This window comes from Neopsephotus bourkii, unplaced genomic scaffold (assembly GCF_033783945.1).
Source record: "Neopsephotus bourkii isolate Nb327-2 ecotype Australia unplaced genomic scaffold, CSIRO-AGI_Nbou_v1 NB_1250, whole genome shotgun sequence".
NCBI lineage: Eukaryota > Metazoa > Chordata > Aves > Psittaciformes > Psittacidae > Neopsephotus > Neopsephotus bourkii.
The window spans coordinates 1385077-1409168 of record NW_026901735.1 but is presented as its reverse complement, the minus strand read 5'-3'; the positions used below and the strand labels follow the sequence as shown (position 1 = coordinate 1409168).

The window sequence follows — 24092 nt, the reverse complement described above, 5'->3', positions numbered from 1 at the left end:
TTGTCCTATCACTGCAGTCCCTGATGCTGAGTTCCTCTCCAGCATCATTGTAGCCCCCTTCAGATACTGAAATAAAAAAGCTGTTGTCTAAAGGAGCAGCCAACTATTGCTACACACCAAAAGTTTTTTTTTTTTTTTTGGAGGGCAAATCCTCAAACTGGTTGCATGTGGTTAAGTCAATAAGATGCTTTTATTTCATAGAATAGTTAGGATTGGAAAGGACCTTAAAATCATCTAATTCCAACCCCCTGCCATGGGCATTTTGGGCACTATGATTTTTACTTAAACGAATAAATTTCAATTAATGATTTTTAATTGAAGAAAAAGGCAATCATTTGTCTCCCACCTTTTCTAAACTTTCTTTTGGTGCCAAAGGCCTGCTTTTGGTGGTGCATTGCAGCCTTCGCTGTTGTGGACCCCCCAACACCTCAGCGGGCAGCGGGGCCCTGTAGTGCGGCGGGGCTTTCTTTCTGAGGTAAAAACCCCACCCGATGGGAGGAAGGCGGCTTGCGGGGCCCACTGCCACGGCCCCACAGGAAACGTGAACTGGGGGGGGTGCGGGATTAACCCCGTCCCGTTGCTCCGGGGCTCATCCCCACCGCCGCCATCACCCGGGCCGAGGCGCTTGAGTGCTCAGCCCCGCCCGCCGGAGAGGACGGGGGAGGGAGGGAGTGTGAAGGCCGTGCGCGTGCGCGCATGCGCGTCTGCGGGGCGGGGCCGCGCGCGCCGCTGCGAGGGGCCGCGCGCCGCCCCGGGAGCGGGGGCGTCCTCAGGTCAGTGAGGGGAGGGCGGGGGTGGGATGGCGGCCGTGACCGGGCGGGGAAAGGTGTCGGTGAGGGGGGCACCGGGGCGGCCCCGCTGGGCCCCGGGTGAGGGAGCTGCCGCTGAGCAGGGTGAAGGGGCGCGTTCGGGGCGGTGGCGGCGGCGGCACCGGCACCACCGCACGTTACCGCCGGCGGGCGGGCCGCGCTAGGGTGGTATCGGCGGGGGAAGCGGAGCCGGAGCAGGCAAGCGGCCGCTGCTCCCCGGCCTCCCTGAGGGGACGCCTCCGTGAGGGGCGGAGCGGAGCGGGCGCACCTGAGCGCTGCCCGCCGCGAAACTTGGGAAGCGCGAGTGAGAGCCGGGGGAGTTTGTGTGGGGAGCGGTGCCCCGGCACAAAGAGCCCCTTGGGTCAAAGTCCTTGTGTGTGTCTGTGCGTCTGCAGCCGCTTCGAGAGGTTTCATTCTCGCCTCCCTTCCTCCAAGTGTATGCAGCTGCCTTTTGTGCAGGAGCGGGTTGGCTTCGTGGCGATGCCGGCGCTGATAAACCGCTTTGATGGTGCGGTGTTACGGGGTCAGACATGAGGTGCGAGGAGCGCCGGAGTTGGGACCTGGCAGTGCCAACGCGGCTAAGGGGGGGGGTGTGCAGGAGCGCTGCCTCTTGGAACAATTCGGAGTTACACAAAGCTAAAAACTGGGGTTTGGGGCTTTTTTCCCTCCCTCAAGTCATGCTGCTTTTAAAGGATAAGTAATTGAAGTACCAATTCAATAAACTTAGTAGGGACAATTAATAACTGCACCCGGTTTCACATACATACCACCTCCTCTTCCCCAAGCTATTGGCCAGACTTCCTTTCGGAGTCAGGATAGTCTCAGTTAATGGCCCACGCCTTTATAATGTTTGTTTTGAGAAAGTCCACCTGTGGTAACCTTCAGGTTTATAAATTCATATGCCTGTACTTTTTCCTGAGAGATCATGCATTTAAAACCAGCAAGAAGTAATGAGTTGTTCTCATTTGAAGTGAGGAAAAGTTTGAATTCAAGTTACGATAGAATCATAGAATAGTTACGGTTGGAAAAGACCTTAAGATCATCCAGTTCCAACCCCCCTGCCATGGTCAGGGACACATCACACTAAACCATGTCACCCAAGGCTCTGTCCAATGTTTAAGTGTGCCTAAAATGGTGATTACTAACATACCTAATTCGAATGACAGACTGTCTCACCTGAAGAGTGCTGGTGAAGGTTTTCTGTGTTGTTGTTGGTCTTCACCATACTTTGTTTTCAGTGTGTAATCTATATGGCAAGCTTCAGTCCCTGTTCTGGTCTTTTTGTCTTTTGTAGAGAGAGGTGATCATGGGTTATAGGTGTACAATGCTCTATTTGATGCTACTCTAATATTTATGCTGGAGTCAAGCCCAAAATGGCTTTATTTTGGTTGGAAAGAACTGGTCTGATCATTGCACACAGAAAGTACGTGCATATGTTGCAATGCATAGTGTTAGTATTTTGGGTAATATAACTTGGCAAATCAAATGTCTCAGAGCCTTACTCATTTGAAATACATTCTGCAGGATTGCCAAAGTTGAATGCAGAGTGCAGGACTCTATTTTTTTTTTACCCTTTAAATCCTCAGCAGTATGTACCCTGCAGCTAAGCACACAATAACTTCCCTTGTGTTTCCCTTCCAGAGATCCTCAGCTTTGCCCTGGAGGAAACACCTTTCAGAAGCAATATGTAGTTCCTTTAGCCTGCCCTTTAAGGCGAGAAAAAAGGTGCAAGTTGCAACAGTAATTTTTATTATTTTGGACACTTACTTGTTAGAGCTTGTAAGCAAATGTTTGTTTTCGAAGTTACCCAATAGTTGTTATTCATGTGATGAAAGCATCAGTGTTGGGTTAGGCTCAATGAAAGGCTGTATGTTATGTTGTCAGAAGAAGTTTAGGTACTCCCTTGTGGTGCGGAAATGACAATAGTTTTGCAGCAGAATATCATTTGTGCCCAGCATTAGCTTTCTCTGGTAATTCAGGGTAGTTCTCCTGTGATACTCTCTCCATTAACTCCTCACACTTTGCCAGCTATTACTTTGTTTCACATGAGGAAATGTTCATATACCTGAGCTGACATGGGAGCCCTATCTTGTGAGGCACTATATAAATAAGTGATAAGGTGCAGTTTCTATCTCAAAGAGCTGATAGGTAAGAAAGAGGAAGGAAATAAGAGATGGGAATCTTGGAAGGAAAAGATTAAAAGCTTTGTGTGGTAGAACTTGTCTTCTGTTTTCTGCCATAAAGTTGAATTCCAATCCTGCACCTTAATTACAAAACCACATTATGTGTATGTATGTATGTCAGAGAACAGAGAGGGGGAAGCTGAAGTGAAAGATCATGTCATTCACATTTGCACACTTCCCATTTGCCAGGCCTGGCTTCTCTGTTTTCTGATCCTGCTGCCCTGCCTGATTTTGATAACTCCACAAGCTAGAGTAATAGGAAATGAAGTGAGTCCGATGTCTGGAAAGTGCATTTTTAGAACACTGGTGAATGGTTGGTTATCTGTGAATGTGTACTGGCTGTCCTGGGTATGTAGGGTGTAAAATCCCAGAAAACAGATTTGGAAAGTATCTTGAGACATCACCTTGTCCATCCCTATTACCTGTATCCTGAGATTACCTGATCTCCTGAATAAATATTTCACCAGAGGATCATGTAACCTTCTGTACAGGGCTGAATGACTTGTTGATAACACTGTCCTGTGTCAGGATATTTACGTACCAGGTTACACTCTGTATCCACCCTATCTACAGTTTCTCCTCTTCATATCCAAAGCAATTTGAAAGAGTAATTTTCTTCAGAAACTAACTCTGGAATTATGACTTTGTTGCCACCTTGTTTGTTCAGAGTGTACAAGGGGTTTCTGAGAGTATGAAAACAACTCTTCAGTCAGGTAGTGTGTTTGCTTGTGCTTTGTAGGTGTAATATTTTATATGTAGGCTTGCAATAGCTGATGGAACAAAGTCCCTTTAAAATCTGATCCATAATATGCCACGTTATTTAACGGTTTGTCACTTTGCCCACTTAGCAGGGGAGGGAATTGGAAGACATAAATGCTGGGGAGGAGATGAAGCTAGCTATGTATTGCTTACAGCAGAAATGTATACAGTAGCTTACACTATCCCTTTGTTCACGAATTTGCCTTCCTTTGGAGTCCTTAGCATACAGTTCAACTCAGAGGTGAAAGCAAGCTCTGCCCTATTAGCTTGCTCAGTTTCTGTGGAGGAATGTAGCACAGAGAAATACTGTGTAATGTTAGGGTGATACAGTACACATATAGGTGTACAAAATGCACCTAGGGGTGTTCAGTTTCCTAGTGCTATTTGATTCTTATCTTCAGTAATACTCTCCTGTCAGACCAAGTTGATACTACTCCATGTATACCAAGAAAAAGTAAAGGTTTTCATACTATATAAAACTTTATAATACATAACACTAATACGTGTGTATGCTTACCTTGCCCAGTTTCTTTATTATGCCTTTATGCTTTATTACTGCACCTTCCTTAAATTTTTTTCTTTTTGTCTACTAAAGTTCTAGCATAATCCTAGGGTCTCTGAAACAGAGTTATTGTGAGGAAGATCAGGCATTTAGGGTATCCTAACATTTCTAGACAACTACATCTTAATGATTAAAATAATATTCTGAAAGCAGAGTTTCAGGAGTGTTTGTATGTTCGTCTTGAAAATTCATTACTGCAAAGTAGGTGCCATTCACTTCTAAAGAGGAGGAGAAACTAGCTGAAATACTGAAGCACAATCAGTGTAATAGGCATTGTAATAGGCAATGTAGTAGGCATAGGTGTGACTGAAATATCTTCAGCAAAGTAAATCTGTAAAACATCTGATAAGATAAAAATTTGGCAGCATCTTAATTCGCTTGTGGAATGGCCATTGAAACAGGGGCTGCATGTTCTGTGAGTCTGGAAACAAAGTTAAGGACAGGCAACAAGATCCACAGCTTCCAACTTGTGTCAAAGAAAGATTAATTCAGAAGAGTGCCATTTAATGGATGTATGTTTGGTTCCATTCCATGAGCTATTTGGATGTAGCTTAGGTCAGCAGCAATCAGTCTCTCATATACAAAAATTGGAGTTAGTAAACAATTGTAAAAGTGCTGCAAGGGTTGTTACTCATGGGTTTTGATCCTCAGTTTTAGAGAAGTGAAAGCCACTGTGTTAGAGAATGCATTTCTTACTGAGTGCTTGGCTTGCCAATGGGCTGACCCATTCCTGTTTCACTGACTGGGTAACCTTCCTCTTTTCTCACTTAAAATGCAGTGGGAACAAGAAGTTGTACCAGTTTTTCCCCATGTAAGACACTGACTGCTTCAAGGTATGTTCCTCTGCTGTAAACACAAGGGTGCCAAGCTGCTGATCTGCTTTGTGGCTTTTAAACCACATGTTCTGTAAAGTTTGCTAGTTGTAAAACTGTAGATGAGCACAATGTACTTTTCCCATGACAGACCCTGAGAACATTTACATTACAACACCTAACCAGGCTTTCTAGTAGTCCTCCCTGTTTTTCTGAACCTTGTTGGAAGGTGCTGGTAACACAGGACTCCCAGGGGACTGAAGTTTGCAGGCCACAGAAGAGGCATGGTGTGGGTTGTAGCATTATCCTCTCCTACTACTTTGTCCCACAGGGTGCATCAGCACTCTGGTTGTGAATGTAGATCATCATGAAAAATGTAGTCCTTGAATTATATGCCAACATAATCAACTGTAATGCAGTCTCCCTGTAGATCCTCATGGAGTAGTTACCCTTATAGTGTCATTGGCTCTCACAAGTGAGGACTCACTGGGAAAGTGTCTTCTCTTTATGTGCATTGGCATTTGAATTTTGCAGACTTACTGTGTGCAGGGGGGAAAAAAGACATTTGGGAGGAGGACCAGACTTTATAGACCCTTAGATTCTGAGCCAGGTTAGAATTAGAATAAAGGTTTGTCTACACAGGCAAGATCTGTCTGTAACACAGGAAGCTCTGTCTGTAGTCATCCGATCCTGATCTCTCCCTTGAAATAGGCAGCATGTGAGTACTAATTGTAGTGGTGTTTTTTCTGAAGTGCACTAAGATCACTAGCTTCTTTCTCACAGGGCACTGAACGATCATTAAATGCTAATGACTTTTGATTACTGTTGACCTTGGTCAATTTAGAATTAGTGACCTAGAGACAAAAAACACTGTATCTCTTTACCAATTTCCTGAGCTATCTGATCTTTCCTTTGTAAGTCAGTTTTGGTAAGAGGCAGAGTAGAATTAAAGTTGACCTCTGTCTTTGAAAAAGGGTTGAATGCTTTCAGGTTTGCAATATCATGTTTAGAAATAAATTTGAAAAAACGGCAACTACTAAGAAAGGACTCATTTTTTGACCCTACAGATTGTCAAGAGCAAAACTCAACATGAAATGAAATGGACAGGAGGCAGGAGTAGTAGTGGTGGAGAACAAATGCATAATTTGTCCCTTTTAAATTAGAAGAAAAACAGTTTATCTCCTGTAACCTTGAACTGAATTCTCATTTTGTAGTTGCAGGTTTTCTCATCTCAGAGTTAGTTCATAATTCTTGGGTTTACTTTGAACTATCAAGAAGCGAATTTATCCTTATAGAATAAATGGCAAATTCTGTTCTAGGATATTTTCTACCTGCGGTTCCCAAACTATGATACTGGAGAATATGTCTCAGCAGGCTGATAAAATCGTATATTTCATGCTGTAATGAAGGATTTCACATGATTTCTTTCCATACACACAGAAAGGAACGTTTGTGTGATAATTCACTGTAATGGGATCAAACATGTTGTTCACTGTAGGATGTTAAAACATAAGCCTTTCATTACACGGTTGTGGTTTATATGGACTACCATTTCTGCAGCAAGCATGGTATTGAAATCATAATGAAAATACAAGATAATTTTAAATATTTCTTTTATTCCTCACTTTAGTACATTAGCTATATTTATTTTGACCCAACTGGGAGCCAAACCTTTAACTTCAGTAGCAGAACTCAACAGTGTAGAGGAGTCTTTTGTGTTGCATTGTGTTTGGGGCATAAATAGAAAGTTACCAAATTCACTGGGGAAAAATATAACAGTAGGAGTTGTTGCACTTGGTGTAGGAACAGGTTTGTGGAGAGCCAATTGAAATCCACACAAAAGGAAAGTGGATGTTTATTTGCAAGTAAACATAAGGCTAAATGTTACCCTTAAATATCATGTTCTGTTTTGGTTGCTTTGTCTCAAAAAGGATATTGCTGTAAAAAAAAAAAAAGCAAGTGAAAATGACCAGATTCAAAAAGGACATATTAAAAATATTAAAGCTGCTTTGGTAGGGAGACTAAAAAAAGAGCCATGCAGAGACAGAAAATAATACAAGAATGAAAGAGTAAAAGACATCTGAATACTCATTCATTAAGCTTCTATTTTATACACGTTTGTATTTACCTGTTGACTTGGGCTCTTTAGGGCTTTCTGCTTTAGTTTTATTTAAAGCATTAAGGACATTTAGGAAAAAAAAAGTAAAAATTATGTTAGTGGATAATATGATGCAAAGTGTTTAAATCCTCATAGCTTAAAAACTAAGCAGTTAAAAATATTTGCCAACAAGTATGTTGGTAGTATAGAAATATCCAATTCAGCCAATTTGAACTTCAGCTTGAAGTCTCTAGTGTCAGTTCATGATGCAGTTCTACTCTGATTCTCTGCTTTTGGCTCATATGGAAAAGAAATGTCTGGGGTTTTTGTCCTGTATTCTGGCTTGTCAAAATTTACAGTTTTGCCCCACTTTCTCCCTGCTTTAAGTTGTCTCTTTTTTTTTTGTTGGTTGATTGATTTTTGTTGCTGTTTGCTTTTGTTGCTTAGGGTAGTTTTTGTTGCTTTTGTTTGATTGGTGGGTTTTGGTTTCCCCTATAGAAGACATTACCAAGAAAGACTTAAGGGCCAGCTTTCGATGCAACAGCCAGAAGTGGATGCATTCTTAGATACTTTCAGTGCTGTCAATCAGGCTGGAAGATTTTGTCAACCCTAACGGATTTTTTACTTGTGGAAATCAAGAGTAGAGCTATCAGTCCCCTTTCCAAATGAGTGTTTTGGTAAACAGCAGGGTTGAAATGGTGATTGAGGATTCTTCCAAGTGACTAAATAATTCATAGATAGGTAAACAGAACAGAGCTCCTCAGCTGTGTGGGTTGGTTTTGTTGAGGGGTTTGTTTGTTTGTTTGTTTTTGAACTTCTACTTTCAATTTTAAAATGACTGTTTAAATTCAATGAAAATTAGCACTGGACAGGTACATTTGCTAAACAGTAACACGGTGTGTTTATTTTGGTTAATCAAGTCATATCATCTGAAATTTGCTTCCTTGTAAGGGGAAATTCAGAGTTTAAACAAAGAATTTTAATAATGCATAGGCGTAATAACTGCCAAGGGAGAGACTTGGCAACTTTACAAAAAGAAATATATGCATTTTCTCATTGCCTACATGGAATTTACTCCTTTATTCGTGATCTGGTTATAACAGACAATTGGGAATTTTGATGAAAACTTGTCTATAGGACTGTCCATTTTACATTTCCACATGAAGAACTGACCTGTAAATGAGAGAGAGAAACACAACTTGTTAAAAGGGGAAAAAAAAATCAAATGAAAACTTGGGTATACTTGCTGTTGCAGTGGGAGAGACTGATGTAGAATGAGGCAGAGTACTTCCATCAACCTGGAAATTAAATGATTCCTTGATTTGTACTTATCTTTAGAGAGGTGTAATTATAGTAGTACCATACTGCTAAAAGTTGTACCAAAAATTGTGCTGCAATACTACTCCTATACCAGCCCTCACAATGGTGTCAAGATATGTCATGGTCTTAAAGATTAAATGAAACTGGGATCACAGGTATATTGCACATATTTGGATTTGAACAGCAAAAGTCCTGCTTCAGTTTGTTTCCAGTGTTTAATCAAGAGCTGGTTTCCAAAGGCTTGTAACTTGCTCCTGATAATTTGAAAGGGGCATGTAACTTAATGTGTAGCATCTTGGCCTCAGTATGTAGCACTTTGCTTAATTCTTCACCTCTGTTGTTTTGGATTTTCATTAGGCCAGTGTTAAGATTGAAGCATGGAATTTCCTACGCCTTCTAAGTTAAAATATTTCTGGTTTGACTACATTGCTTATGAAATAAAGATTAATGTTCCTTTGAAGACCTCTTTCCGTTTTTCTAAGTTGTGTATATCAAGTTTGGTTCCGTTAATATATAATTAATGAAGAAAAATGAGAATTGCTGAAGAAGATAAGGAACACTTTGTAATAATCTTTCAGAAATGGATATCGGGTGAGAGAAGGTCAATTTCCTTGGTCTTCTTGCCTTAGATAAACTCATTTGAACTTGGGATTTTGCCTAGTCTTTCATCAGGGAGTAGCTCATAGGTTGCTTTTACTGACTGCTAACATTGATTTGTAAATTCATTAACAATGTTTGTAGAGTAAAAGAAGGAAATAGTGTTGTAAGAAAATTAATGGAAGTTGCTGCCAAAACGGGAAGAATAGCGAGTGCAACTAGCACTGTTTCTTTGGGGTTTTCTCCCATTTCACACATCTAAACATTGGTTTAGGAGACCTGGTTTCTGAGCTGATAAAGTGCAGTGAAAGATGGTGGTATAAAGCCTGTAACAGGTTTGTAGTTTTTCAAAGGAGCTTTCAGACTACGTTGTGGAATTGACTCTATTTTCTGGTTATAACAGACCGCAGGTTTTGGTGGGTGGCTTAAGAACAGGCAGAGTTGGCAGCCTGGCTTTTTGTTTACTGCAGTGGGTTTTTTATCCTGTCATGCAGATAATTCTTGTCTACTGGGGGGTCTGTCTGACTTCTACATTCAGGCAGAACATGCTTCAGCTGCAGTTTCTCCCTCCCTTCCTTTCCCAGGAGAGCACAACATACTATACATGCATTGTGTTTTACAGAAGTCAAAAGAATGGTGGACTCCCACAGGTTCATGTTTGCAATCTCTTTCCCAGGCTGAGCTGACCAGTCAGTCTGTCATTCTCTTCTGTAGCCTCCCAGTGATCTTTTTGTGCTGTGTGTATCATCTTTGGTTTTGTACTGGTCAAATGATTTGAAAAAATGTTCAAGGACCTTGATTTTTATGGTTTTGGTAGTCTATAAAATGGATTTATGGAATGAAAACCCAGTCTCTTGTATGAATCTCCTGATCCCTGTTATCTTTAACCTTTTGCCAACTGCAATGCTGAGAATCAGATTTTCTGAAGAGTGCATGGATGTTTTTATCTTTAAGGGTTTTTTTAACAACTTCTTCCTTTTGAAATGTCTGTCCTGTGCAGTGGCAAAAGGGTTATTTTTGCAACTAGAAGGGCTGAGAAATTTACATAAGGAGACGAAAAACGCTTATGCAAACTCAACAAGCTCAGATTTTGTGCAAAGAATACCTGCTGTGTTCCTGTTCTAAACTCTCAGTTACAAGCACTTATAAACATCCCATCTGCGGGATGAGTTTTTTAATCTTGACCCCTTCCTTTACCTCTCTACAGTTCAATATGGCTGAGGTTGTTAGTTTTGTTTCCAAATCAATCTGTTGCAGATAAAGAAGAAAAAAGGGGGGTGTGAGGGGAGAAAAGCTTGATAGAAATTAATTCTTTGGAGATTACATAACCTGCCTCTCGATGTGTTTAGGAATGTATCTGCCTTTCAGCAACACCCACCATTTCCTATTAAATTACTAGTGAAGGAGATTCTGCACTAAGATGTTGGGTTGTGAAATGTAGCCGCTGAGGCATGGATGCATATCCTTCTGTTTCTCCCTTTCATAAGCAGAGACTTCAGGCAGAGAGGACAGGTGTGCATCTGGAAATGGTGTCATCTCAAACCACTGCAGCAAAGTCTCTAAATGGCCAACTGCCAGGGGGTTATGTTAGTGCATAAATACAGAGTGTCTCCCAAGGAGACCTGATAATCTTTGAAATACCTGCACAGTTTCATTTAAAGCTAAAGGCATTCTGAGACTGCATTACAAAGCCAAAGCAATTGCTTATTCAAGCCATTGTGATGGTGTTTCAGTAAATAGCCCCAGTAGCATTTCTGTGCTCCTGTTGAATGTGGGGGGCAGATTTCTGTCAGGGATTTCAGCAAAATCAACTGTTTCTCCACCAACCTTTGATCACTTTAATTTCACTGTTGTGCTCTTGTCCAGCAAAAGTAATTATGGTTAAAAGTGGTTAAATTTGCTTTAAAAGCAAAGAGGATTTTTTTCTTAAAGACTTGAGGATAATTACGAATTTGTATTTGAATTATCCCCCTCTGATATTTTAAGGTGTGAAATACTGACACCAAATACCTAATATTTTTATTTCTCTGCTGTGCTTGTGTGGGTGTTTTATACACTTGACCTGCTATTAAGGAAATCTGCTCTAAATTTAAGTTCTGAGCAAACTGATGATTGAAAATTAATCTTCTTTCCTATTTACATGGGATTGGTTGGCATACCTTATATCCTGTTTATTTCAGAATGTGTGAATAAAATCAGAGTGTGTTTGCATGGCAAGGAGTGATTTCTGCCTGAGACTAAATCATTCCGACTTCTTCATTTAATGCTTTGAAATATTGATTAAGTATATTCACCCGGGTTTGCTTTAATCTGATTGCACATCTCGAAGTTTTCTTCTGATGTGGTGCAGCCATGGCTGGTGTAAGCTGGTTTAATTAGCACTGCTTAGTGATTTGGGACCCCTGTCAAAGGCGGTTGCGTTATCTAGAAACATAAGGAGTTAAAGCTAAAGCTGTGACCTCATCTCTATTCATGTTACACTAGAGTAGAAGCCGTGCTGAAAGGGATTGTTTAACTGCCTCGCTGTCTTTGCTGCTGCTAGTTAATTGCTTTAATTTGGTTCTGATATCTATAGCATGCTTTTGCTGAACGGCTGTTATGGTAGGGATTTGTGGGAATACTAGAAACAAATGAAGTCACACTGACACCGACTGCATGTGGAAATAGCTCCCACGGAAATATTTAGACTCAAATACGTCTTTCTACCCGAGTTCAACTTTTCATTGCTTCCCCCGTGAAAATCCAAGCAGCTTCAAGGAGAGCTAAAACACACCCGCTTCTGGCCAGTCATGCACTTACGCAACTGTGTGTGCCATTTATTACTTTATTACTCAGCGCTGCGTATGAAATGAGGAGTGCAATTGCTGTCGCTTTAATGTCAGAGTGGCGTACGTTACAATAGGTGTCACTGTGCGGCTGGCTCCAATCCTTATCGGTGACTTCAGCTATTGGCTCCCACCGAACGCTGCCTGGCTCCATCTGCAGGGCTGCAATACCTACTCTGCTCCGAGCAGTTCAACGCACAAGTTCAGCTTGCCGAGCAGACTAGCAGTGCTGTCGTGTGCGTCTCACTTAGCCCCTTTCAGAAAGCCGATGCTGCAGCCATGCATGAGCCCTCTTCACAGGCTGTAGCTCTTTCCTGATCAGGAGATCTGGAAAGAAAACTGGCTGGAATGATGGGGATGTATTTAACGATTCAAGTACTGGATCAAACTTAAAGCCAGTTTCTTACTCAGTGTGCTGAAAAGGTCACCTTGTCTTGCCGGAAAAGAAGTAAAACTCTCAGCTCTGCTGCTCTCTGTTTAACAGCTTCTGTGTGCATTTCTTAATGTTCTTAGCTAGTTAGGCTGTCTAGCTTTACAGACAAGTATACTCATGGTAGATGAGAAAGGAAAGAACATGAAATGTCTCACCTTCTTCTTGATGCTTCCAGAGACGGTCAAGAACAGGTCCAAGAAGAGCTCTAAGAAGGGAAATAGCAGCAGCAGTAGCAGCAGCAAATTGCCTCCAGTTTGCTATGAAATCATTACCTTGAAGACCAAAAAGAAGAAGAAGATGGCTGCTGATATTTTCCCCCGAAAGAAACCAGCCAACACTAATACAACTGCTGTCCAGCAGTACCACCAGCAAAATCTCAATAACAACAACACTATTCCGGCACCTAATTGGCAAGGACTTTATCCAACCATCAGAGAGAGGTAAGTGCAAGGCACTTGATTTTTACTGTTTAAATGGAGTAGTGAAAAAGTAGCAAAATGTTTGTAGTGCAAATGTTTAGTTATTCATTTATTTGCTGAAGAAAACATAGTTCTCTTTCTTTTCCTGTGTGTGTGAAACAAGCGATTTGGTAATGGAAAATATCTTACTATCTCTTTTCCAGACAGTGCAGCTGTTTGTCTTGAGTAAATAAAAATGCTGCTGGAAGCTGCAGCAGATTTGCTTTTAGACCTTTGTAGGGATTTTCAGTGATACGTGCTCCTCACTTTGAAAAGTTCTCATAAGTTTGGGTTCTTTGGGTGTTTTTTTTTTAATTGCAAGAACATACAACACACATCCTGCAGCCCCCCCTTAGTTTTTTCTCTAGTATATTTGTGTGATGATGTGTAAAGGAGCTTACAACAAAGCGTGACCTGCTTGTCTTTACTGACATGCAACTTGAAGTTGTTAAGAAATTCAATGTCATGGGTCTGGGGAAAGCACGAAGTTACTGGATGCCATGAATTAACACGCTACCTCTGTTTGTAGAAATGCAGTGATGTTCAACAATGACTTGATGGCAGATGTTCATTTTGTGGTCGGGCCACCAGGTGGGACCCAGCGGCTGCCAGGACACAAAGTAAGCAACAGCTGCATTATCAGCTTGGGCAGGGATAGCGGGGGAGAGCTCCCACGGTTACACCAGGACATAGCATGGAAGTCTGGCTCAGCCCTAATTCTGTATTTTAAAAGGCTACATGCAATGGAATAGTCTATCCCTTGCTTGTCTTTGTGTTTTCAGTTAAGCAGTACACTTGTTGGGCTAATGCAGTCGTTGTAAAGTTAGGTGTGCTGCTTTATGCTGTTGATTTATATTACTCCTGAGATTTTCTAGCAATAGTTAACTTCTGTGGTGGATGTGATGGTTTTCCAGTAACTAATGCAGGGAAAACATGTAATTCTGTTCTTAACTTTGACTTCGTTACTTACTGAAGTGTGTCTATAGAGTCTGTCAATGAAGCCCAGTATGTTCAGTGTGGCTCTCCCACATTGTTTTTGTTGGCAGTGCTTTCAGTTTAAAGCATGAAATAAGATTTCCCTTTCTCAACAGTATGTCCTGGCTGTTGGGAGCTCTGTATTCCACGCGATGTTTTACGGAGAGCTTGCTGAGGACAAAGATGAAATCCGTATACCAGATGTTGAGCCTGCTGCTTTTCTTGCAATGCTGAAGTAAGCATCATCCATCTCCTGGATGTGTTTTCCTTTCTGATGTATACATGCACTGGTAATATCATAGCTAAACTTTAGACTTGCATGTAAACAAAAAGAAAACCGTTGTGTAAAAGATTCCTCTTTTTGTGTTTGAAGTGTTTTAAACTTTTACCTCATTTTGCTCTCCCCCTCTACTTCCAGGCACGCATATATTAGACTAATGTAGGCAGTTCTAAATAATGACTTTGACAGGGGATCTTTGGGCACATTGTATACTGTAATGCCTATTGATCTGATTTGTCACTACACATGTTACACAAAGGAATGGAATTACTAAAAAGAATTGTCAGCTGTAACAAAAAAACCTGTTCTACTTTGGAAGCATAGAGAGAAGTTAAAAACACACCAAAACCCCCTCTCCAAACCTAGAATTGCTGGGTTTGTCTATTGATGTGGTTCCAGCTCTTCTATAAACTTGCTATATTCAGGTCTTGTCTTAGAAAAATGACCTTAAGTTATTGAATATAGCCTCTGCAAATTAAATTTCTCCTCATCTATCATATTGATGCATTTGGAAAATTATAAAAATGCTGTTTATATGAGTAGGGTTTTTATTCTAATGGAAGAAGAACAGTCAGTTTACATGATCATTATTTTTCTTCTTGCAAAGATAAGAAATGCCATCATTTTCCTCAATGAGCATAATGAAGCAGCTCTCCTGCTGAATTGTCTTTGAATGTATCTATAAATTAATTATTAAAGTGAAATGCCCCATCACAGAAATGCTGTGGCTTTGAGGGGTTTTTGCCTTCAGCTTTAGCAACTGCCATTGCTTTCTGATAATGAATATACATTAGTATCTAATAATGACCCTTTTAATATGCTGCAGATTTTCTTGCAGGTAAAGGTGTAATCACTGTCTAGCAATGTAATGTATTTCATAGATTGTTTTGACTAGCTTGTGTTTACAGAATGGTTTCCTTTTTTTCATTTACATTTCAGTGGCACTGTAGATGAATGCTCAAAATTGTATGAAGAGTTTGTTGCGCAGAGTTTTCATAGATGAACATCAGAAATGTGCTGTGCAAATGTCAGTAACTGCCATGAAAAGCTGAAGTCACACAGGTGTTCTATAGACCTTGAATATGAAGTTAGATGTGACATTATGTAGGTATCTGCACTATGGATCATTGCTTTGGGCCTTTCTGGTTTTGCAGGTGTTTTCTGCAGAACTCAGACTTGAGCTTTACTTTCATGCAGGATTTTACAAGGCACAAATATAAGATACTTAAATTCCCCTGACACCCCCTTTCTTTTTGAACAGCAAATCTATTTCACTGTAGCTAAACATGATTTGCCATAGAAAACGTGAATGCTTTCTGAATTTATCATTAAAAAATGTGTTCAGAGAGCAAATCTAGAAAATCGAGTATCAGTACTGACATTTCGGTCTTGACATGTTACTTAGCCCATGGCAATTTAGGAAACTATCTTTGAGAGCTGGAACCATGGAAGTTTTCATCTTCTCAGTTTTTATTAAAAAAAAAAAAAAAAAACCAACAACCCAGTTTAAGAAAAAACACAAAAAGTCTGTGGTCTCTGTGGATGTTGAGCTGACCTTGCCAGCGCTAACTTCCACTGATGCAGCATGCCTGAACCTGCAGAGTGCTCCCCTGTCTGCAAATGCCAGGGATGGTGCAGGGAAGGGAAAGGGCTGTTGCTCAGCAGTGCAGTGTTCCTCTCATCACAGGAGCCAGTGCAGGAGCACAGAAGCCTCCCCTGCATTTTGGGGGGAGCCATGGTCCCCTTCACTTCTCAGCCCCATGAGTGTTGCTTGCAAGTGCTGTGAGCAGTGAATGGCAGAAGGCTCCGGATGCTCCTGTTATGGAAGGAAAAGTCTTTGTACCTATCCCAAAGCAGCCCTGTCCTTCATATGCTTCTTTCCTCAGTCAGGAGGGATGCATCATAATCTTTGTCAGAAAATACTTTGAGTTTGGTTTGGGGGGTTTGGTTTTGAAGCTTTTTTGTTTAGTTTCCCTGGACAGTAAGTTCTTATAAATGTTTTTTTACTTGTTCTATACAGCAGGCAGGCTGCTAATAAATAGCAGATGAGGTATTGCCACGTTTAACATAGGGAACTGGTAGATACTTTGCATTCTCCCAGTAAAATTGCTTTGGCTGTTCTCTCCAGTTTTAAAAATAGGGTTAAAGTCATAGTCTAGCTGACAGACTGAATTCCTGTCTTTACTGTATTTTACCCTAATCTTCACTGTTCTGGTTAGAACTGTGGTCTCATCTCAGGATGAATGTGTTACTAAAGTATCAAACCCTGTGGTCTGGCAGACTCTCCTTTAAGAACGGGGTGAAACTGGGATATCAGTAGTTGCAGACCAGAGTGGAGGTGCACTGGCAGAGTGATAAGTGTGGGGTAGCGCTGACAGCCAATCTGTGCTGTGTCTGTTGTAAATCAGTGATATTAGTTCTTTGCTTTCATGAATATTAAACTAGCTACTTTTGTACTGTTTCAGTTTAAAACAGATGTCATCATTCTCCACTGTATTAGCAGGCAAAGAGAAGCAATAGAGAGGAGAAAAGAGCTGGAGAACAGTGAGGAGAATCATAAAAACGAATGAATTGTTACGTTGAATGTTTTTTGGACTAAGGAGCTAAGCCTGTAACCAGTGATATATAGATGTACTCTTTGTTATTACAATAGCCCAGCTGAAACCAAGTAATAAAGGAAAAAAGGAAGGTTTGGGTCTGTGCAAGTATTTTTTTTCTCTGAAACCTCTTAGATGTTATTCTATTGCTTGAGCAGTACCTGCTCAAGAATTATTGCTAAGCGTGGCTTGGAGAATAGTACCCTACACCTGCAAAAATACAAGGATATTTACAAGCAGAATAATAGAATCAACTAGGTTGGAACAGACCTTTAAGATAATCAAGTCCAACCGTTCCCCCGCACTGGCAAGGCCACCACTAAACCATGTCACTAAGGGTGTCATTTACATGGTTTGTGAACAGTGTGGGTACTAATTCCACTTTATAAGCTCATCTGTTCTGCGCAAAATTCATTGTGTTGGGAAACCTGCTATCTAGAAAAATTTAATTACTACGGGGTCGTGTACAACTGCAGCTTTACTGGAGGAAGTCACTTTATCAACCATAACCATCAAGACTTGCTTATCCCTATGAAGAGTAAAATTGCATTTGGCATGGTTTTAGCACATTGCATTCACCAGCTGCAGAGGGGCCCTGGAGCATGAGATATTAAAAAGAACAAACTGCACAGTGCTTCATTTCTCTGCACAGGAGCCCCAGCAGTTTAGTCACATAAATAGAATTCCACCTTCATCTCTTCCACCATAGTAGCAGAGCAGTAAAGCTTTTTTCCTCCTTATGCAATGAGATTGAGAGCACTTAGTTTCTGGACTGAGTGCTCTCAGACTCTAGCTGCACTGTGCTAGTGGAGCTAGGATGCTGTAAGCATTAAGAAACCTAAAATTATAATTCTGTGCCTTTTCCTTTTCCTGTATGCTTCATCACCCTGTGTAAACCCTACCCTACCCTACCCTAAAAAGCCCCAACCCAGTAGTTATGCAAAATAGATAGCACCTAATACACTTTGATGGCATTTCTTTGCTTTGATTACCTAATTATTCCCAACAGATTTGTTTTCATTTGTGTATTTATCTATACACCTCAATAAATTTCCATTCAACATCATATGACACCCATTCAAGTACTCGTAGTAGCACATGTTACAGACTCTTGTGTTAGGCAAGTGAGGTAGCCCTTGAGGAGCTACTGCCTGGGGCAGGCAGTCTCTCATTAGCCAAAGCATGTATGGAAGGAATGAAGAGCTGGAGGGGCCACAGTTTGTAAACATTACCATACATAGCAGGTACCCCAAATGTGAAGTGTTATTCACTGTAGATTTAAGCCTGGTTTTTTCCATGGTCTTACTGGTCTTAACATGAGTGGTGAATTTGGTTTGTACTTTCTTTGTTGATTTAATCAGTATTTTCCAAAAGCACTGCTTAGTTTTCATGTGGAGCCATTTAAATATTCTTTGTTCCAAATTTTCAGATGTTGTTGACAAATTACGTGTTTGCATTAAGCAGCAGTGTTACACCCATGTGTTTTATTTCAGATACATATATTGTGATGAAATTGATTTGGCTGCAGATACCGTACTGGCCACTCTTTATGCTGCCAAGAAGTATATCGTCCCTCATCTTGCCCGCGCCTGCGTCAACTTTCTAGAGACAAGTCTAAGTGCAAAGAATGCCTGTGTGCTGCTTTCCCAGAGCTGCTTATTCGAGGAACCTGACCTGACCCAGCGCTGTTGGGAAGTGATTGATGCCCAAGCTGAGCTAGCTTTGAAGTCTGAGGGTTTCTGTGACATTGATTTTCAGACACTTGAAAGCATTCTCCGAAGGGAGACTCTGAATGCCAAAGAAATTGTTGTTTTCGAAGCAGCTCTAAACTGGGCTGAAGTGGAGTGCCAGAGACAAGAGCTAACAGCTACCATAGAGAACAAGCGCAAAGTCCTCGGGAAGGCTCTGTACTTGATACGCATCCCTACCATGGCACTTGATGACTTTGCTAATGGTGCTGCTCAGTCTGGGATTCTGACTCTCAACGAAACCAATGATATCTTCCTCTGGTACACGGCTGCTAAGAAGCCAGAGCTACAGTTTGTGAGCAAGCCCCGGAAAGGCCTTGTTCCCCAGCGATGCCACCGTTTCCAGTCTTGTGCTTACCGCAGCAACCAGTGGCGCTACCGGGGCCGGTGTGACAGCATCCAGTTTGCTGTTGATAAGAGAGTGTTTATTGCAGGCTTTGGGCTGTACGGGTCCAGCTGTGGATCAGCAGAGTACAGTGCCAAGATTGAACTCAAACGACAAGGAGTTATCCTAGGCCAGAACTTGAGTAAATACTTCTCAGACGGTTCTAGTAACACTTTTCCCGTGTGGTTTGAATATCCAGTGCAGATTGAGCCTGACACCTTTTACACAGCTAGTGTGATTCTGGATGGTAATGAACTCAGCTATTTCGGACAAGAAGGAATGACAGAAGTTCAGTGTGGGAAGGTGACTGTTCAGTTTCAGTGTTCTTCGGACAGTACAAATGGCACTGGGGTACAGGGAGGGCAAATTCCTGAACTCATATTTTATGCTTGAATGAAAGCAAAAAGCGTTTTGCTGTGAAGAACCTGTCTGGTTCAGGCCTACTGATGCTTAGCTTTTTATCTGCAGATACGTGATCAGTACAGGTGATACATAATGAAACGCTGTGAGCAAGTTTCTGGCTTGCTATACTTCTACCATTGTTGTTGATAAAGTTTAAGTGTAATATTAGAACTGGAAGCTCTTGGGACAAGCAAGTTTTAAAGGCTTTGTAAAAGGGGTTCTTGTTTGCTGGTGATGCTGACCCTTTCTTTGATGCATCTGTGAATCACCAGAGGATGTCCTCTTGTATCTCACTAAACATTGTCTTCATTGATCCATTTTCTCTTTCTCCATTTTCTGCTTGTAATTATTTGGGGAAGTTGGAGTAGAAGATTAAGAGCCTTGTTTTATAGTTCACTCTTCTGTCTGCTTTTCAATAAACTGAGCCGCTTTTGATCATGGGAGCTGAAAGAAGCGCTTCAGTTGTAAGCAGAAAAATCATAGGTTTAAGCCTTCATCTTGTGAGACTCTCCTGTGGCCGGCTGTTTGGGATGGCTGCAGGGGAAGATGGAGAGAAGCAAACAACTTTCAGGAAGCTATGCAGTATGTTGACTTATGTCCACAGTGCACAGGCGTTTTTACAGTGCGGTGGGGATGTGGGCTTGGCAAAATCCCTGAAAGTTCATTTTCTAGGAATCCCACCTCACAGGCAAGGAAGTACTTGCACATGTTTGAATTGTATATGCAGCTCTTGAAATCCTGCTCCCATGACCTAGTTTTTACTACGTTTAAGTTGATTTGCTATTTAAATGGCTTTTCTTTGAACCCTTGCTAAATAAATGAGAATTAATAGCTATCCTCTGATGCAGGGTAATTTTTTGTTTTGGGTGGGTTATTTTTCTTCCTCCTAAACATGGTAGAGACGGATTATAGAGGAACAAAAGAATGCAGCAATCCTGACTTGGACTTTTTTCTGTAATAGGAGATTTCTTCTTTTTCTTACCATACATTATGAGTGGAAGTTTAAACAAAGGCAAAAGATTCCCAACTGTGGTCATATTACACTTAATGTACCATCAGATAGAAGTGAGGAGGAGGAAGTCTTCTCTAATGTGTTAATGTTGGATCTCTTGCAACTGCTTATGGTTACACGTCAATCAGAGGATTATGTGGTACAGAACCTTTTCCTGTATTCTTTTGTTTTTCCCAAGTTTCCTGTTATATGTCTGTATCATTTTTAGTAAAGTATTAGGGATCATAACTCCTTTTATCAGGGAAGGAAACCAGTATAAATAAGAAGTATAGGTACTGTAGAAACATAAGAAATTCTTTCACCATTGCATTGGGACAGTTGCCTCTCAGAGAGAGGCACATTACCTGTTGTAAAGCATCTCATTCTTATTTCAACTCTGAAGTGGGTTCTGTTTGTTACATGCGTTTTAATGAAATGAGAGGACCAAATGATTCTTTAGTCAGACTGAAGATTAATGTAACAGTATATCAACGCATTAATGTAGCATAACCTTAAATTCACTTGCCAGTTTTGTAATAAAAATGGTTTTTTCATATGATTTCTTACCATTTTAATACTATTACTCTGAGTGTTTCTTGACAGTTGGAATCCTGGCCCCTGGCCATTGTAAAGTGCCAGTACATCTTTGCAGTGTCCAAAATGCCATCTGAAGTAAGGAAAACTGGAGCGTAGATGTCAAAACACTTTATGGCCAAAGCCCAGCTCTTCTCTCTAGGTAATAAAAGGAGAGCCAGGTAAAAAGCTTCCCTGCAAGATCTATGCTTTTCACCCATGTTAGTGTTTAATGTTTTATATACATACATAACACACATGTGTGTATAAGTGACATTCTTTCTGAAATGTAAATACCCTCAAAATATATAGAGAAATGTTTTGTTTTTTTCATAACAGATGTACATAATCCAGACTGTTAGTGAGATCTAAACAGAATGCTCCATGGAAAATTCCCAGAGAGAGAGATTAAAAAACCTCCAGTTAATTATATTTAGATCTGCAGCCTAAAATAGACAAAGAGTATAAATTGTATGGACTGCAGGAAAAGTTGCTGGAGAAACTGCTAAAAGGCATTTAAGATTGGGATGAGGTAATGGTCATCTGCTTTTAGACAACCTCTGAGCAGCAGTTCCATTTATTTAAATACATTTGAAAGCAGAAAAAGATGCTAATCAGCTGATTAAGTTTTCTTACAGCGAGCAGTTGATGTAGATGTAATTACTCTGAGTGATGATCAGATTGACAAGTTGCTTGCAGTAGCAAGCTGCATTCTGAATTGTTTGGAAAAAAATCAGGTGCCTCAGCTGGTGGGACAAATTGGCGAGTACTACATTCTAGAACTAGGCTTGGGTTCTCACTTTTAAGTTACCTTTTGGTTTTTACTTCTCTGCAAATAAAGGTGAGGTATCCACTACATTCACTGGCTGGAGCAGAAGTTGGGAGGTCAGAATCCTGTGTAGCTGTAATATGTAGAAAGTGAGCTGTTACTTAATTATTATTTTACCTGCTACTTTTCTGAAATCTTTTTGACGAAGTAGGATGAAAGCAATTCCTCTGAATCCATTCCAGGTTTTAGGAGCTGGTGCATGTAAAGCTTTTCAATATGGGTGAATAAATGTAAGCCCCCAAAACACTTATTGATGTTTACAGTGTGACTTGATTCTAAGCACTGCTTCATGCTTACAAGTACTGGTATATAAGAAGGTGCTAGCACCAGTCACCTTGGCACATGAGGGCACTCAAGGAGGTGTCTAAATGTGGATTTGGTTGGTTTAGCATCAGCATCTAAGCTTGAATATGTTGATTGACGTTTTGAAAGCGTCAGCCATATGAACCTGGAATGTAAACATCATGTCAATAGAGATCCTTTCATAGATTCTGTCTTAAACTGTACCTGGCCATCTTTACTACTTGTATGTTTGATTTTCCTGGTGAGGGGAATCTGTGATAAGAGAGTATAATGTAATATACTTTCTGCCTATCTAAAATAATATTTAAGTAAACATTTTGATTTCTACATACTTATTGCACTGAAATGTTTGGGGGTTTTGTTTTTGTTGGGGTTTTTTTGTGATAAACTCAGCTAACTTCAGGTCCCAACACCCATTTGTGCTGGAGCAGTGTTTGACCATAGCAGGCTTACAGCATTATTTATAAAGGACAGATATATATAAATATGAAGTACCTCATGTTGAATGTTATTGTACTGTATCTTTAATGTCACAGTGCAGATCTTGTTGGACTCATGAATGTGTATAATTGCATTAAACATACAAATAAAAATGGTTCTTAAACTGTTGTTTCCTGCAGTATCTTTGAAGCATGAACTGTGAAAGCCTTTGCTTCGTTATCCCTTTCATCCAGTTTCTATTGTTGTACAGTTGTGCACAGATATTTGTTGAGCTTGTGTATTCAGAGATCTTTTGATCCCCAAAGCAGTAGAAGTCTAAAGAAAAAACAAGGAAGAACAATGAAAATGTTAATCAGTTACATTGTAAAAAGGTTGGCGGTTAAGCTAATGAGCCAGAGTGAATGAATTCATTTATGTGCTTTATGAAAGACCTTGTCTACGAGCATTAATATTTCAATGTTCTATTAATATTATTAAGTATGTGAAGATGAAGGGGGAGGGTCTCATGTTTATTCCAGAAGGCAGTTGGCACAGGAAAGGCCATGGTTTTCAGTCTCTGATAGATCAGAATAAAGGACATGGTTAGTGCCAAGAGCCTGTTCTGTGCTGAAAAGTTAATTATGTAATATTATTCCGAATTCTGACTATTCTCTTACTTAATGATTTTCTTCCAGGGGATTTCAAACTTCATTTTAAATACACTTTATGGTCAGTGAAGCTGAAGCCCCACTTCCATGATGTCCAGCTCCAGGACCTTTTGGGTATTACTAGCTAATGATAAATATTTCACAGTGTGATAAAAAAACATGGAAACTTAGTGATATAGAAACATGGAAATTTAATTGAGGAGGTCTCTCCCAGTGCAAACAATACCTTCAGACTTCATCCAAAATTCTGTTTAAAGTAAGTTTACAGGCATCATCAGACTTGTCACTTCTGGTAAGTTGTTCTTCTAAAATTACTTGGTACCACACTTCTTCATTCTTGATCTAAATTCTCTTATGTGTCCAGTGCTTCTAATTAGTTGGAGCTGGCTTCAGACAGAAACTGTGTATGCCTTGTTCTGTACTACTTATACCAGCTCATAAATGTGTGGTAGCTATGGGTGTGATTTGGTGCAGGAAGGACCACAATGGCGTTAGTCTAGCCAGATATCTTAGAGAAGATCGGTGCTTAAGATCCTGTTACCTCTGATAAATAGGTAAGAATTAAGTGGACAAGATTGACATAGGATGGCAAATCTCATCCTAAGGGACATTCTCTATTTCTGGCTGAAATCTGACGGAAGCGCTATGACACTCTGGAAATTGATGTTAGGTAGAGCTGTATCTCTTGCACTGTGTTCAGTGATGCGGAGAAGCGTGTGTGTATTCACACCAGTAAAAAATGGAGTTTGAAGTGGAAAGAAAAAGAGATAGTATATTTCTGGGTTTGGGAGGAAGATGATTCCAAGAGCTGAATTCAGTTGTTTGTCTCACAGGTAAAATCCTGCTTGGTGGAGAAGAGCTATCTGGTCCCACGTAGTTGGAAAATCCTCAGGAGCTGACATCCACTGCCTCTCACCAAGGCAAGGGGTCATCTGAAACAGGCTCCTTGCAAGTGCTCAGCTCTTGGGAGCAGGAACCCAAAATTTCTTGGCCTCTGATAAGCAAAACTGCTTACCCTGCAGCCCAGGACAAGTCTGTACCTCCTTAAGGAAGCTGACTGGGACT

General features: G+C 40.7%; 1 protein-coding gene across 4 annotated transcripts; it reads left to right on the top strand.

Moving 5' to 3' along the window:
- Positions 1-673: 673 nt before the first annotated feature.
- Positions 674-22543, top strand: BTBD3 (BTB domain containing 3). 4 transcript variants are annotated; one of them, XM_061364773.1, is made up of 5 exons: positions 674-773; positions 12574-12838; positions 13386-13476; positions 13948-14066; positions 18202-22543. In XM_061364773.1, the coding sequence occupies exons 2-5, from the start codon at positions 12696-12698 to the stop codon at positions 19232-19234; spliced, it is 1386 nt and encodes a 461-aa protein (XP_061220757.1). In that variant the 5' UTR covers positions 674-773; positions 12574-12695; the 3' UTR covers positions 19235-22543. The 4 variants fall into 4 exon arrangements, with proteins under 4 accessions (XP_061220757.1, XP_061220755.1, XP_061220756.1 ...); XM_061364771.1 differs by lacking the exon at positions 674-773 and adding an exon at positions 2287-2588; XM_061364772.1 differs by lacking the exon at positions 674-773 and adding an exon at positions 4674-5146.
- Positions 22544-24092: the final 1549 nt, after the last annotated feature.